Raw genomic sequence first — 15,769 nt, forward strand, 5'->3', positions numbered from 1 at the left:
TAGACTTAAATGTGGGAGGCATGATTGGGAAATTTGCAGATGACACACAATTGGCCATGTAGCTGATAGCGAAGAGGATAGCGATCAACTCCAGAATGATATCAATGGCCCGGTTGAATGGGCGGAGAAGTGGCAAATGGAATTCAGTCCTGAAATGAGTGAGATAATGCATTTTGGGAGGGCAAACAAAGCAAGGGAATACTCAAATAAACGGGAAGTTATTGAAAGTGGTTGAGGAAGTGAGAGACCTTGGAGTGCATGGTCACAGGTCCTTGAAGGTGGTAGGACTGGTGGACAAGGTGGTCGAGAAAGCATATAGAATGCTTTCCTTTATTGGGCGAGGTATTGAATACAAAAGCAGAGACATAATGACGGAACTGTATAAAATGCTAGTTAGGCCACAGCTAGAATTTTGTGTACAGTTCTGGTCACAACATAACAACACAGTTCTGGAGAACGTGCAGAGGAGATTTACAAGAATGTTGCCAGGGCTTGAAAATTGCAGCTATGAGGAGAGATTGGATAGGCTGGGGTTGTTTTCCTTAGAACAGAGGAGGCTAAGGGGTGACCTAATTGAGGTGCACAAAACTATGAGGGGCCTGGATATGATAGACAGGAAAGACCTGTTTCCCATAGCTGAGGGGTCAGTTACCAGGGGGCATAGATTTAAGATGATTGATAGAAGGATTAGGGGAGGCATGAGGAAAAATCTTTTCATCTAGAGAGTGGTGGCCGCCTGGAATTCACTGCCTAAATCATATCAACAATTTCCACTTCCCTGGCCCCAACCGCCTCCTCTTCACCATGGACGTCCAATCCCTCTACACCTCCATCCCCCACCATGGACGTCCAATCCCTCTACACCTCCATCCCCCACCATGGACGTCCAATCCCTCTACACCTCCATCCCCCACCATGGACGTCCAATCCCTCTACACCTCCATCCCCCACCATGGACGTCCAATCCCTCTACACCTCCATCCCCCACCATGGACGTCCAATCCCTCTACACCTCCATCCCCCACCATGGACGTCCAATCCCTCTACACCTCCATCCCCCACCATGGACGTCCAATCCCTCTACACCTCCATCCCCCACCATGGACGTCCAATCCCTCTACACCTCCATCCCCCACCATGGACGTCCAATCCCTCTACACCTCCATCCCCCACCATGGACGTCCAATCCCTCTACACCTCCATCCCCCACCAGGATGGTCTGGTGGCTCTCCATTTCTTCCTTGAAAAGAGGCCCAAACAATCCCCATCCACCACTACTCTCCTCCGTCTGGCTGAACTTGTTCTCTCACTGAACAATTTCTCCTTAAACTCGTCTCACTTCCTCCAAATAAAAGGTGTGGCTATGTGTACCCGCATGGGCCCCAGTTATGCCTGTCTCTTTCTGGGGTATGTGGAACATTCCTTGTTCCAGTCCTACTCAGACCCCCTCCCACAACTCTTTCTCCGGTACATCGATGACTGCTTCAGTGTGGCTTCATGCTCTCGTCTGGATCTTGGAAAATTTATTAATTTTGCTTCCAATCTCCATCCCTCCATCACTTTCACGTGGTTCATCACTGACACTTCCCTTCCCTTCCTTGACCTTTCTGTCTCAATTTCTGGTGATAGACTGTCCACCAATATCCATTACAAGCCTACCGACTCCCACAGCTACCTCGACTACAGCTCCTCACACCCTGCTTCTTGTAAGGACTCCATCCCATTCTCTCAGTTCCTTCGCCTCCGTTGCATCTGTTCCGATGATGCCACTTTTCAAAACGGCACTTCTGACATATCTTCCTTAACTGAGGTTTCCCCACCCACGGTCGTTGACAGGGCCCTCAACCGTGTCCGACCCATCTCCCGCGCATCCGCCCTCACGCCTTCTCCTCCCTCCCAGAAACATGGTAGGGTCCCCCTTGTCCTCACTTATCACCCCACCAGCCTCCGCATTCAAAGGATCATCCTCCACCATTTCCGCCAACTCCAGCATGATGCCACCACCAAACACATCTTCCCTTCACCCCCACTGTCGGCATTCCGTAGGGACCGTTCCCTCCCGGACACCTTGGTCCACTCCTCCATCACCCCCTACAGCTCAACCGCCTCCCACGGCACCTTCCCATGCAACTGCAGAAGGTGCAACACCTGCCCCTTTACTTCCCCTTTCCTCACTGTCCAAGGGCCCAAACACTCCTTTCAAGTGAAGCAGCATTTCACTTGCACTTCCCTCAATTTAGTCTACTGCATTTGCTGCTTCCAATGCGGTTTCCTCTACATTGGAGAGACCAAATGCAGACTGGGTGACCGCTTTGCGGAACACCTTCGGTCTGTCCACATGCATGACCCAGACCTCCCTGTCGCTTGCCATTTCAACACACCACCCTGCTCTCATGCACACATGTCCGTCCTTGACCTGCTGCATTGTTCCAGTGAAGCTCAACGCAAACTGGAGGAACAACACCTCATCTTCCGACTAGGCACTTTACAGCCTTCCGGACTGAATATTGAGTTCAACAACTCCAGGTCATGGCCTCTTTCTGCACCGTAACCTTAATATGGTTCTATAGTTCAATTAGAGTTTTTCAAGGACGTAACTAGCAAAATAGATAAGGGAGAACCAGTGGATGTGGTGTATTTGGATTTTCAGAAAGCTTTTGATAAAATCCCATGTAAGAGGTTAATGTGTAAAATTAAAACACATGGGATTGGGGAAATATTTTGGCATGGATTGAGAATTGGTTAGCAAACAGGAAACAGAGTAAGATTAAATGGATCTTTTTCCGAATGGCAGGCAGTGACTATTGGGGTACCTCGGATCAGTGCTTGGGCCCCAGCTATTCACAATATATATCAATGATTTGGATGAGGGAACCAAATGTAGTATTTCCAAATTTACTGACGACACAAAACTACTTGGGAATGTGAGTGGTGAGGAGGACGTTAAGAGGCTTCAAGGCGATTTAGAATGTTGAGTGAGTGGGCAAATACATGGCAGATGCAGTATAACATGGGAAAGTGTGATGTTATCCACTTTGGTAGGAAAAACAGAATGGCAGAGTATTATTTAAATAGTGATAGATTGGGAAGTGTTGATGTACAAAGGGACCTGGGTGTCCTTGTACACCAGTCACTGAAAGCAAGCATGCAGGTGCAGCAAGCAGTTAGGAAGGCAAATGGTATGTTGGCCTTCATTGCGAGAGGACTTGAGTACAGGAGCACGGATGTCTTACTGCAGCTATACAGGACTTGGTGAGACCACACCTGGAGTATTGTGTGCAATTTTGATCTCCTTACCTAAGAAAGGACATACTTGCCATAGAGGGAGTGCAGCGAAGGTTCACCAGACTGATTCCTGGGATGGCAGGATTGTCATATGAGGAGAGATTGGGACGACTAGGCCTGTATTCACTGGAGTTTAGAAGAATGAGAGGGGATCTCATTTGAAACATATAAAATTCTGACAGGGATGGACAGACTGGATGCAGAGATGATGTTACCTCTGGCTGGGGTCCGGGGGGGGGCGGGGTCAAGAACAAGGGGGTCACAGTCTCAGGATATGGGGTAGACCATTTAAGATTGGGATGGGGAAAAGTTTCTTCACACAGAGGATGATGAACCTGTGGAATTCTCTACGACAGAGATTGTGGAGGCCAAGTGACTGAATATATTTAAGAAGGAAATAGATTTCTAGACTCTAAAAGCGTCAAGCGGTATGCGGAGAGCACGGGAATATGGTGTTGACAAAGAGGATCAGCGATGATCACATTGAATGGGGGAGCAGGCTCGAGGGGCCGAATGACCTACTCCTGCTCCTAACTGTTATGTTACTCCTCAGCCATCTAACCTGTTAAACTTGCTAAGAATTTTATTTGTTCCAATGAGATCACCAGTCATTCTTCTGAACTCCAGAGAGTATCATCCCATTCTACCCAATAAAAGGAGATACTCGAGCAAAATATCATGGCTGCTGAAAAAATCTGAAATAAAACAGAAAATGATAAAAAAAAAATACTCAGCAATTCGGGCAGCACATGTGGAGTCAGAAATATTTCTATTCTATGATCTCGCATCTATTGTGATGGAAGTTCATCGATCTGAAACATTAACTGTTTCTTACCCCACCGATGCAGTCTGACCTGTTCAGTATTTCCAGAATTTTCTGTTTCCATACAAGGGAAAGAGAAAGTTGCACAGAGTTCCCCTCACCCCGATCACTGTTCACCCCTGATCATTATTCAGACCCCCTCACTGTAGCTTTAAACCTCCCCATTGATTACCTGACACCTGATGACTAGATGTTGTCCAGTGTGCGTGATGCTTGTGTTTAATGTTTATACTTTTTTTGTAAAAAGACATTTTCATTAAAAAGCATTGTTGTATAAAACCTGCCAGTAAGGTGCGCTAAGTCCCAGATGTTTTGCCCTCTGGCAGAGAATAAGGAATAAAGGAGCCTCCTGTTTTTCACACAGGAAGTTGGAGTTCAGAAGCAGATAGCTGTGTGTGTGTATTCTTAACTGTTAACAAGTGACAAAACATTTCAAATGGTGATGAGGATGGGATCATTATTAGAGGCTTTTGATCCAACTACTATGGACCCTGTAGTTTATGTGGAGCAAATGGAACAGTTTTTTATTGAAAATGAGGTTGAAGGGGAAAAGCAGGCCTCAGTATTTCTTATAGTCATCGGAATGAAAAATTGCATTTTTACTTCAAAATCTCACTGCTCCTGACAAGCCAGCAGCTGAAAGCTTTAAAGAGCTGGTGGACGCACTTTCCAGAATTCCGTTACATCACAGCTCCACAACCCGAAGTGAAGTCACTGCTTCCAGTGTGAACCAGGTAGACATGTTACCTGTTAAAGCGGATCAAATTCAACTTGAGATGCAGAGGGATGCTGTGGTCTCTAATGTACACATGGAAGGGTTGGTGTGTACCTCAAGAAGTGACTACTGAGCTTAAATCTTACTACATGCGTAGGTTTGTGCTGATTCTGCAAGACAGTTGTTTGTTATGGGGAATCAGAGTTGTTATTCCTCCAAAATTCCAAACATGAGTGTTGGATGAACTTCACCTCAGTCACATGGGAATCGTCAAAATGAAAACATTAGCTCATCTACATAGCATGGTGGCCACACCTGGATTAAGACATTGAAGGCACAGTCAGTGATTGTCTTCCAGGCCAAGAAATGAGGTCTTTTCCTGTACCTGCCCCATTACATCAGTGGGCTTGAACTGACCTCCCCATGGCAGAGACTTCACATGGACTTTGCCGGACCACTTCTCGGACATACGTTCCTGATTGTGTTGGATGCCCTCACAAAGTGGTCTCGTTATTCCCATGAAGTCAACGATTTCAGCAAAGACCATTGATGCTCTTCGGAATGTGATCACTACTTCTGGATTGCCGGAGCAGATTGTGTCTGACAATGGCACACAGTTCACATCATTTGAATTTCAAACATTCCTGAAAAACAACGGGACCAAGCAGATTCTCATCTCATCTCACACCCACCCTCAAGTGGTGAAGCGGAGCACTTTGTCCAGCCATTCAAAACAGCCATATTGAAGAGGAGGACACAAACTGATTGGAAGTTGAAACTGAAGAACTTTTTGATGATATATCACAACACCCCACATTCAACAACAGGCATACCTCCTGCTGAGCTGATGTTTGGAAGACGACTGTGTACCAGAATGGATTTACTGTGTCCGGATTTGAAAGGAAAGATTGGTTCAAGGCAGCTTGACCAGAAAAGGTGACGTGACACAAGTAAACCAGCTTGTGAGTTTAATCTGAATCAGTCTGTTTGGGCCTGAAATTACTGTGGAACAACAAAGTGGCTCCTGGGAAGAATCGTCAAACGTCGAGGACCACTGACCTATGATGTCGAATCTCCCTGGGGAATCTGGAAGAGACACACTGACCAGATTAGAGAAGTGAGGAGAAAGAAATGTGAGTTGTTAAGATGTTGTGTTGTGCCATCACAGTGAGCTCAGGGTGTGGTAAAACACCTGACCTGTACAGTGAGTATGTGTTGCCCTTTGATCCATCAGTTCCTTATACTGAACCCTGCAGGGTGAAAATTGGGCCATTGTTGGTTCAAACCTTTCCTGGATTATTGCTCTGAAACATCACTTGTGCAAGTTTGCATTGTTTTGTTGACATATCCTAACTGGTGATGCTTCGTGTGGGTGAGTGGGATTGTAACGTGTCGCTGTCTTTAGGATGGGGTTGTAATGTGTCGCTGTCTTTAGGATGGGGTTGTAACGTGTCGCTGTCTTTAGGATGGGGTTGTAACGTGTCGCTGTCTTTCGGATGGGGTTGTAACGTGTCGCTGTCTTTAGGATGGGGTTGTAACGTGTCCCTGTCTTTAGGATGGGACTGTAACGTGTCCTTGTCTTTAGGATGGGGTTGTAACGTGTCGCTGTCTTTAGGATGGGGTTGTAACGTGTCGCTGTCTTTAGGATGGGGTTGTAACGTGTCGCTGTCTTTAGGATGGGATTGTAACGTGTCGCTGTCTTTAGGATGGGATTGTAACGTGTCCCTGTCTTTAGGATGGGATTGTAATGTGTTGCTGTCTTTAGGATGGGGTTGTAACGTGTCGCTGTCTTTCGGATGGGATTGTAACGTATCGCTGTCTTTAGGATGGGATTGTAACGTGTCGCTGTCTTTAGGATGGGGTTGTAATGTGTCCCTGTCTTTAGGATGGGACTGTAACGTGTCCTTGTCTTTAGGATGGGGTTGTAAAGTGTCGCTGTCTTTAAGATGGGACTGTAACGTGTCCCTGTCTTTAGGATGGGATTGTAACGTGTCCCTGTCTTTAGGATGGGGTTGTAACGTGTCGCTGTCTTTAGGATGGAGTTGTAATGTGTCGCTGTCTTTAGGATAGGATTGTAAAGTGTCGCTGTCTTTAGGATGGGGTTGTAACGTGTCCCTGTCTTTAGGATGGGACTGTAACGTGTCACTGTCTTTAGGATCGGAACTGTAATGTGTTGCTGTCTTTAGGATGGGGTTGTAACGTGTCCCTGTCTTTAGGATGGGGTTGTAACGTGTCCCTGTCTTTAGGATGGGGTTGTAACGTGTCCCTGTCTTTAGGATGGGGTTGTAACGTGTCGCTGTCTTTAGGATGGGATTGTAACGTGTCGCTGTCTTTAGGATGGGACTGTAACGTGTCGCTGTCTTTAGGATGGGACTGTAACGTGTCACTGTCTTTAGGATGGGACTGTAACGTGTCGTGTCGCTGTCTTTAGGATGGGACTGTAACGTGTCGCTGTCTTTAGGATGGGACTGTAACGTGTCGCTGTCTTTAGGATGGGACTGTAACGTGTCGCTGTCTTTAGGATGGGACTGTAACGTGTCGCTGTCTTTAGGATGGGACTGTAACGTGTCGCTGTCTTTAGGATGGGACTGTAACGTGTCGCTGTCTTTAGGATGGGACTGTAAAGTGTCGCTGTCTTTAGGATGGGGTTGTAACGTGTCGCTGTCTTTAGGATGGGGTTGTAACGTGTCGCTGTCTTTAGGATGGGACTGTAACGTGTCCCTGTCTTTCGGATGGGACTGTAACGTGTCGCTGTCTTTAGGATGGGACTGTAACGTGTCGCTGTCTTTAGGATGGGACTGTAACGTGTCGCTGTCTTTAGGATGGGGTTGTAACGTGTCCCTGTCTTTAGGATGGGGTTGTAACGTGTCCCTGTCTTTAGGATGGGGTTGTAACGTGTCCCTGTCTTTAGGATGGGGTTGTAACGTGTCCCTGTCTTTAGGATGGGGTTGTAACGTGTCCCTGTCTTTAGGATGGGGTTGTAACGTGTCCCTGTCTTTAGGATGGGGTTGTAACGTGTCCCTGTCTTTAGGATGGGGTTGTAACGTGTCCCTGTCTTTAGGATGGGGTTGTAACGTGTCCCTGTCTTTAGGATGGGATTGTAACGTGTCCCTGTCTTTAGGATGGGGTTGTAACGTGTCCCTGTCTTTAGGATGGGGTTGTAACGTGTCCCTGTCTTTAGGATGGGGTTGTAACGTGTCCCTGTCTTTAGGATGGGGTTGTAACGTGTCCCTGTCTTTAGGATGGGGTTGTAACGTGTCCCTGTCTTTAGGATGGGACTGTAACGTGTCCCTGTCTTTAGGATGGGACTGTAACGTGTCCCTGTCTTTAGGATGGGACTGTAACGTGTCGCTGTCTTTAGGATGGGACTGTAACGTGTCGCTGTCTTTAGGATGGGACTGTAATGTGTCCCTGTCTTTAGGATGGGACTGTAACGTGTCGCTGTCTTTAGGATGGGACAGTAACGTGTCCCTGTCTTTAGGATGGGACTGTAACGTGTCCCTGTCTTTAGGATGGGACTGTAACGTGTCCTTGATCTATTCACCAAGTGCTGCCCTTGTCCTTCTGTCCCTTTCAGTTACAGCTGCAGCAGAACAGGCTGATGAAGATAAACCACGAGCTGCGACACAAGGTGACAGTGATCGATGCCCAGGGGAAAGGGCTGATCGAGCAGAAAGTGGAGCTGGAAACCACTTTGCAGACCAAAGAACAGGAAATGGGAAACATGAGGATGGAGATCGGGAAGCTGAGGGAGAAATTCCAGGGACAGCCCACAGAAAATGGAAACGAGCAGCTGAAGGTATTTTGTTTCTTTGATGTGTTTGTGAGAATCTTTTGGGCTCCTTGGTGGCTCTCGGTGGGTTTATTTCACCAGTGAGGAGGGTCCAGGTTTGATTTTTGATTTTTGCTGTGTTAGCTGGGTCACAACATTTTAAAGAGGGAAAGTGCATTTGTGTGGTGACCAAGTGAAGGCAGGACCAGGGCAGGTGTGATGCCGCAATGGCCAAACAGCTCAATGTTCACACAGGAAGAATTGGAATATTAACACCTTTCACATGGTTAAAATAGTTAGACTTGGCTACAGTGTCTTGTGTCTGTTCCCAATTCATCCTACATGTTCAGTTGGTTGATGTGGGACCAAATCTGGGCCTCTTCCTTCATTTGTACACTGGGAATGCTTTCAGCAGCAGTCCCAGAGACCCCGGCTCCTAATATTCCTGTTGGATGTTCAGAGCCCGAGCCTTCCCCCCCCCCCAGGTGACCGTGGGTGCAGTCCCTACAAGTTTGCATTTGAGTGGAGAAACAGCTGCAGCTTCCCACTCTGCTGCTGTCACCGGACAAAGCTCGACATGATCGCAAAATTGGCCCTTCCATTTATCTGCAGCTTTGAGCGTTAAAAAGACTTGAACTTCGTAGCACCTTTCACAACCCGAGTGAATGAAGTACTTCTTGTGAGTCCTTCCTGTTGTCAGAGAATGAAGCCGCTAATTTACACACTGCCAGGTCCCACAAACTGCAGTGGGATAAACCTGTTCTGAGTGCGCCTCAAAGTACTTGATTGACCAAGAAGCTCCTTGGGTCATCCTGAAATGGAAATGCAAGTTTGTTCCTTTCTTTATGATTCCACAGAGCATGTGAAAGCACGGGCAATTTCGGAAATATGTTTGGTGTAATACTGCCTCAGGTTCACAGACAAAGCTGGCGTTTCTTTGACCACACTGCCCTGTTTTATGTTGTGGATTAACTTCAGAGCCGGGGAAGGAGGATTCTTTCTGTCTTCCGTTCTTCCTGAAGCATTTGCCTTCAATGTGTTCCCTTTGGCATTCGATTGAAAAAAACTACATTAAAAAAGCAGGTTGCACTCATTTCTGTGACTGTGATGTGAAGTATATTTTCAGGGTGTGAGCAACACTCTGGTTTCCGAAATGTTTCGGCATCCCCCCCGCTGTGTAACTGACACACTACACCAACTGTAAACCTGTTCTGTGAAAGGGGTTCACTGCCTAGGGGATAATGGGTTGTGTGAGTAACCTGTTGTTGCTCTGTTCATTACCTTCAGGTACATCGCCTGGCCTTCTTCCCGAGCTTTGAGGAATATGAAAGGGAGTATTTCATGGTAATGCTTTGGTTGTGTTGCAGTATTTCCTTCTGCTGTGTGCGCACGTAGAGGATTGAGTTGCGTTTGCCTGTTTGGGTTTTAAAGCTGATCTCTCGTTATAATGTGTGAAAAGTAATATGTGAAACATGTTTATTCCCAATAAAGTAAAACTTCCAGAACTTTAATCATTTTAAACTTAATAAAGCTACTCTGAAAGCAAAACAATAAATTCAGGAATCAGGGATGTTGCTTTACTGACATCAGCTGAGTCTGGATGGGACCAATGGAGTTCGGAACCTACCATTGATTTTTGCAGCAGGGGGTTTGTCAAGGTGAAACCAAAAAAGAACCCCTGTGGAAATTTAGAAGGATGTAATGTATGTTTGGTTCCAGCTTTTAACTTTTTCCTTAAGGTGCAATTAAAATGTCACATATTTCAGTTCCCCCTCTCTAAAAACACAGGAAGTCATTCTGCCCTTCATACTGCCTGAGCCTAGCTGGCTGGGAAAGGCTGCTTCCTGATTGGTAGATTTTGGCCAATGAGGTTGACTTTGCGCTGTGAGTGTTGAAGTTAAGGCAGGAGTTTCAGGTGCTGGAGTCAAGTTGGATAACCCCAGAATGGGAGATCAAATCCCTTCTCATCCTACCTCTCTGGATCACTGTGTGTCCATCGTTGTATTGATGAACGAATTTCGACAACACCTCCTGACCCCACAACCCTCCATCACCAATCAGGACGGAAGCAGTAACATCGTGGGAAAACCATCACCTACAAGTCACACATCATCCTGACTTGGCAATGTATCGTCCACCCCTTCCCTGCCCCTGGGTCAAAATCCTGGAACTCCCTTCCTAACTGCACAGTGGGTGTACCTACACCACATGGACTGTAATTGTTCAAGAAGACAGCTTCTGAAAGGCCTTGGCAGTGATGCCCAAAAACCAAGGGTAGATCATTTTTAGAACACCATTATATCAATATTTGTTTGGTTTTAACAGTGAGAGCATGGTTACGTTGTACTTGAGATTTGTGTTATGCAGAAGGTCAAGGAACTTCTCCCCAGCAGGTGTTGCTGCAGTCAGAGTTAACTGTGCCAGGCCTAGTACTGTGCTCATATATAATGACCTGCATTCTAATTGCTGACATTCCAGCTGTCTTGGTGCAGTGTCTGCAGTGCTTTTCCCTCTGTTCTGACACCAGAAGCTGGTTCGTGCTGACATCCTCCTACGTCTGACCTGAGAGATTGCACGTCTAAAATCTCCCCAAGGTCATCAGCATCAGTGTAGGAACTTCCAAAAATATGGCACAATGCATGAGTGTTTGATCTTGCTTTCAAAAGCTTTGATGCAATATTAATTTGGAAAACATAACTATATATAGAAATAAAATCAACCAATATTAGTAATTATGACTTTCAGCTTCAGTAATTGCAAGTTATGTGTAATAGAAACATTTAATTTGGAAGTTTTAACTTTATACAGAACATACAGCACTGAAACAGGCCATTCTGCCCATCCCATCAGTCACCTCCTCCTTACTTCATGAGATCATACGAAATAGGAGCAGGAGTGGGTCATTCGGCCCCTCAACCCTGCTCCACCATTCAATATGATCATGGCTGATATGTTTGCGGCCTTAACTCCACTTTCCTGTCTGCCCACAATAACCCTTGATTCCCTTGTCAAGCAAAAATCTGTCTAACTCAGCCTTGAATATATTCACTGACCCAGCCTCCACTGCTCTCTGGAGTATAGAATCCCAAAGACTAACCACCCCCTGAGAAAAGAAATTCCTCCTCATCTCTATCTTAAATGGGAGACTCCTTATTTTTAAACCCTACCCTAGTTGTCTATTCCCCCATGAGGGGAATCATCCTCTCAGCATCTACCTTGTCAACCCCCCTCAGAACCTTTATATGTTTTAATAAGATCATTGCTCATTCTTCTAATTTCCAATGAATAACTTGCTCAAACTTTTCTCATAGTTCCACATTGTCACCATTCCCTGCGTAAAGACGTTTCTCCTGAATTTCCTATTGGATTTATTGGTGACTATCTCATATTCATGGTCCCCAATTCTGGTCTGCCCCACAAGTGGAAACATCTTCCCAATGTCTACCCCATCAAACCCCTTTGTAAGCTTAAAGAACTCCATCAGGTCACCCCCAACCTTCACACTTCAAGAGACAAGAGTCCCAGCCTGTTCAGTCTTTTCAGATAGTTATAACTTCTCAATTCTAATCCTTGTAACTACTTTTACACATTGTCCAGTGCCTCTTGTTTTGCTCAATTTATAGAGTCATGGAGTTTACAGCCCAGAAACAGGCCCCTTAGCCCATCGTGTCCGTGCCAGCACCTATCTATTCTAAGATATGTTTAATATTGTTTTGAATCTATGGTATTGTCCTAAGGCCGTTCCATAATGATGGGGTGGCGATGGCTCACTTGTGGGGACAGAACCTGTCAAGCATCCAAAACATTGCCAGATTGTCCTGTTTGACCATTCGCATCAGCTGCACAAACCACTGGCTCACAGCTGGCTGTTCATTGCAACCAATTACACAGATGTTTGCAATTGCATTTACCTTCGGACTGTGTAGAGTCCTCCCCCACCCCAATACACATGCTGCTCACTCAGCAACGGTCCCCGACCATTCCTCTCCAACTTTCCACCCTCCATAGACTCCAGTTCACCCAAAACTCTGCTGTGTAACCTAACTCACGTCAAGTCCTGTTTATCCATCACCCCTGTGCTTGCTGAGCTACCTAGGCTCTGAGTTAAGCAATACTTTGATTTTAAAGTTCTTTTCCTTGTGTTTCTATCCCTCCCTGGCCTCAGGCCTCCCTATCTCCTTAACCCCCTCCAGCTCTACAGCACCCTGGGGTCCCCGTGCTTCTCTAACTCTGGCCTCTTCAGCATCCCCTGATTTTCATTGTTCCACCATTGGTGGCAGTGCCTTCAGTTGGCTAGGCCCTAAGCTCTGGAATTCCCACTCTCTCCTCTTTAAAACCTACTTTGGCCGAGCTATTGGTCATTTGTCCTAATATCTCCTTACATGGCTCAGTGTCATAATTTGTCTGATAACTTTCATGTGAAGCACAGAGGGACATTTTGCTTTGTTAAAGGTGACAAGGTGACCCATCTGACAAACTCTCTTGTTCTGTGCTTCACACTGACAGTCTCCCCGGAGACATTGGCAATCTCGCCATAGGCCTGTTGCTTGCACAACTGAAGTGGTTGCTCTGCCACTTCAGACACCATTAAGCATCAATCAGACAGGGTGGGACTGGAGTCACGTCACACTATAGGTTGAGACTGGCAGGGTCCCTCCACTGAAGGACATCAGTGATATTGGGTTTGAATGATGACCAAAGCCAGAGCAGTTGCTGTGTGATGAACGTTGTACAGATTGCTTCCCCGCTTGCTGTGTTTAAGTTCAGTGTGTGATGGCCTTTTGTAAGCTGAAGGAATGTGATATTGCATAATTCTGATATGGCTTGGTTGAACTGTTTGTGCTAACTGCTTCTACCCCTTTTTAAAAGGGTGGTGCCTTTACTCCGAAGGCTGTCTCAGCATTGCTTTCTTGTGACATCGCTACCAACATTTGGTGCTGTTCTTTACTGTCTCCACCTTGGAGACAAAGGTCAGCCTCTTCTGAAAGCATTTTAACTGTTTTGTCCTTGTGTGTGTTTTTTGGCAATGGTGTGGTAACCTTGGGGCTGCTGTTGAGATGTGGGGGATGCAGTGCTCAAGGTTGAGGTTTGGCAGGAAGGAAGGTGATAGAGCTGGGTGCACACATCAAACCAGGAGACTGAAGACGGTGACAGAGGCTCCTTGGAGTAAAATGGAAGCGATTTTTGCGAAACCACATTAGCCGATCTCAAAATGATTGGGGCCTGACAGCCACCGGGTGCCACCTCTGTTGTGGAGTCTCATGTTATTGAGCCAAATGTTGATTAAGATGCAAGGGGGTGAGTGATACTCACGCCATTGATTGTTGGGTAAAGATTGACAATAGGTTATTTTTTTTTAACAGACAGAACCCATGAGTGAAGAAGACTTTCAATCGGATAAGACGCTTCTAGATTTAAATGATCCCAATCGGCCTCGCTTCACGTTACAAGAGCTGAGGGATGTCCTCCATGAGAGGAATGAGCTGAAGGCAAAGGTCTTCCTCCTCCAGGAAGAAATGGCTTATTACAAAAGGTAGGGATTTGTTTCTCCCAGCCAGGTTTCTGTGTTCAGATTGACATCCTTCGCTCCACCATGAGCGGCTGGTGTTAATTGTCCGCCTTGTTTTCACAGCGAGGAATCGGAGGAAGAAAATGGGCCTTCAAACCCTCCCCCCACCCCACACTTGCAGCCAAAAACGGCAACCCAGCCAGAATCCGGCATCAGGCGATTGTAAGTAAAGGCAGCTTTCCTCTTGGCATAATAGTATCCAGAAGATTCATTGTCTGGCTCTGTTGCTCATTCGATGCGTATGTCTAATTTGAAAGTTGTGCAGTGCAGGGTCCTGCAGGTTGCTGGACTGATGGTGTTTTTTGGTGATAGTAAGCCACTGTTGACAAGTGTAACTGGCTCCCATTTCCCTTCATTGGTCCATGTTTAAACAGGGCTGGGCACCAGCATCATCACGAATATCCATTAGCCATCCAGCCCGTGAGTGTTATACAGCTGGTCTCATACACTGAATCTCATGGACCTGCTTTGCCAATACAGTGCATGATTTCACAATTTATATAGCAACAGGAGGAGGCCATTCAGCCCCTCAAAATTGTTCAGCTGTTCAGTTTGTTCATGAGTAATCTGTACCTCCAACTCCATTTACCTTCCTTAGTCGCTCAACACCCTTACCCAACAAAAACCTATCGATCTTAATCTTGAAAGCACCAACAAATCCAGAATCCACAACCTTTGGGGAGTGAGTTCCAGATTTCTACAACCCTTTGGAGTTGATTTTTTTCTTCTTCTTCTCTGATGGGCGTCACTGGCAAGGCCAGCATTTGTTGCCTATCGCCAACTGCCCTTGAATAGAGCGGCTCGCTGGTCCGCTCTGTGAGTTGGAATCACACGTAGGCTCGATCAGGGAAGGTTGGAAGATTTCCTTCCCTAAAGGGCCAGATAGGTTTTTACGGCAATCGATAGTTTCATGGTCACCATTACCGAGACTAATTTTCAATTCCAGATTTTAATAATTGAATCTAAATTGTTGTGGGATTTGAACCCACCTCCCCAGACCATTAGCCTGGACCTCTATTATTAGTCCAGCGACATAGTGACTAAGCTGTTGTTTCTCCCTTTTGAAGAGTGGTGCAGGTTTCACCCCTGCTCCTACTTGTTATGTTCTTTGTGTGAAGAAAGTGCTTGACCTGGCACTAAATTTAAGTTTGTGCCCTCTGTTCTGGATTCTCCCACTAGAGAAAAGTTTCTCTGTATTTAACCAATCAAATTCCTTTTACTATTTTAAACGTCTCGATCAGATCACTGCTCAGCCTTCTAATCTCAAAGGAATGCAACCAAAATTATGCAAATTGTCCTCATAATCTCCACTCAGACATGCAAAACGTGCTCGAATGGCTGATCTACATGGAGTGCTCACAAAGAAAATTGTTCTTGTTAACTGCTGAGTTTTTAAAACCAAGTTTATATTTAAAATTTCAAAATGAGACCCATTGCTCATTCAGAGCTCTGTGACTCGAAGTGCATCAGTTACTTTTGCTGTGTTTTTTTTCCTGGATGTCTGAAATGATTGAGACTGATTTTCCATTAAGAACCTGTGGACTTGGCTTTTAGTAGGAGGTGAGCAGTTCATCACTTGACCCTTTAAGAGCAATCGGGTCTATC

At 46.0% G+C, this 15,769-nt stretch overlaps 1 protein-coding gene across 2 annotated transcripts in view; it reads left to right on the forward strand.

The window, feature by feature from the left end:
* Positions 1-15,769, forward strand: part of rilpl1 (Rab interacting lysosomal protein-like 1) — a 91,757-nt gene that overhangs the window by 58,239 nt on the left and 17,749 nt on the right. For both annotated transcript variants that reach the window (XM_041203507.1, XM_041203508.1), the window contains exons 4-6: positions 8,401-8,622; positions 13,959-14,128; positions 14,228-14,326. In XM_041203507.1, the coding sequence (XP_041059441.1) occupies positions 8,401-8,622; positions 13,959-14,128; positions 14,228-14,326 (491 nt within the window). The remainder of the gene's footprint in view (positions 1-8,400; positions 8,623-13,958; positions 14,129-14,227; positions 14,327-15,769) is intronic.

The sequence above is a fragment of the Carcharodon carcharias genome, chromosome 13 (genome assembly GCF_017639515.1).
Source record: "Carcharodon carcharias isolate sCarCar2 chromosome 13, sCarCar2.pri, whole genome shotgun sequence".
Taxonomy (NCBI): Eukaryota; Metazoa; Chordata; class Chondrichthyes; order Lamniformes; family Lamnidae; genus Carcharodon; species Carcharodon carcharias.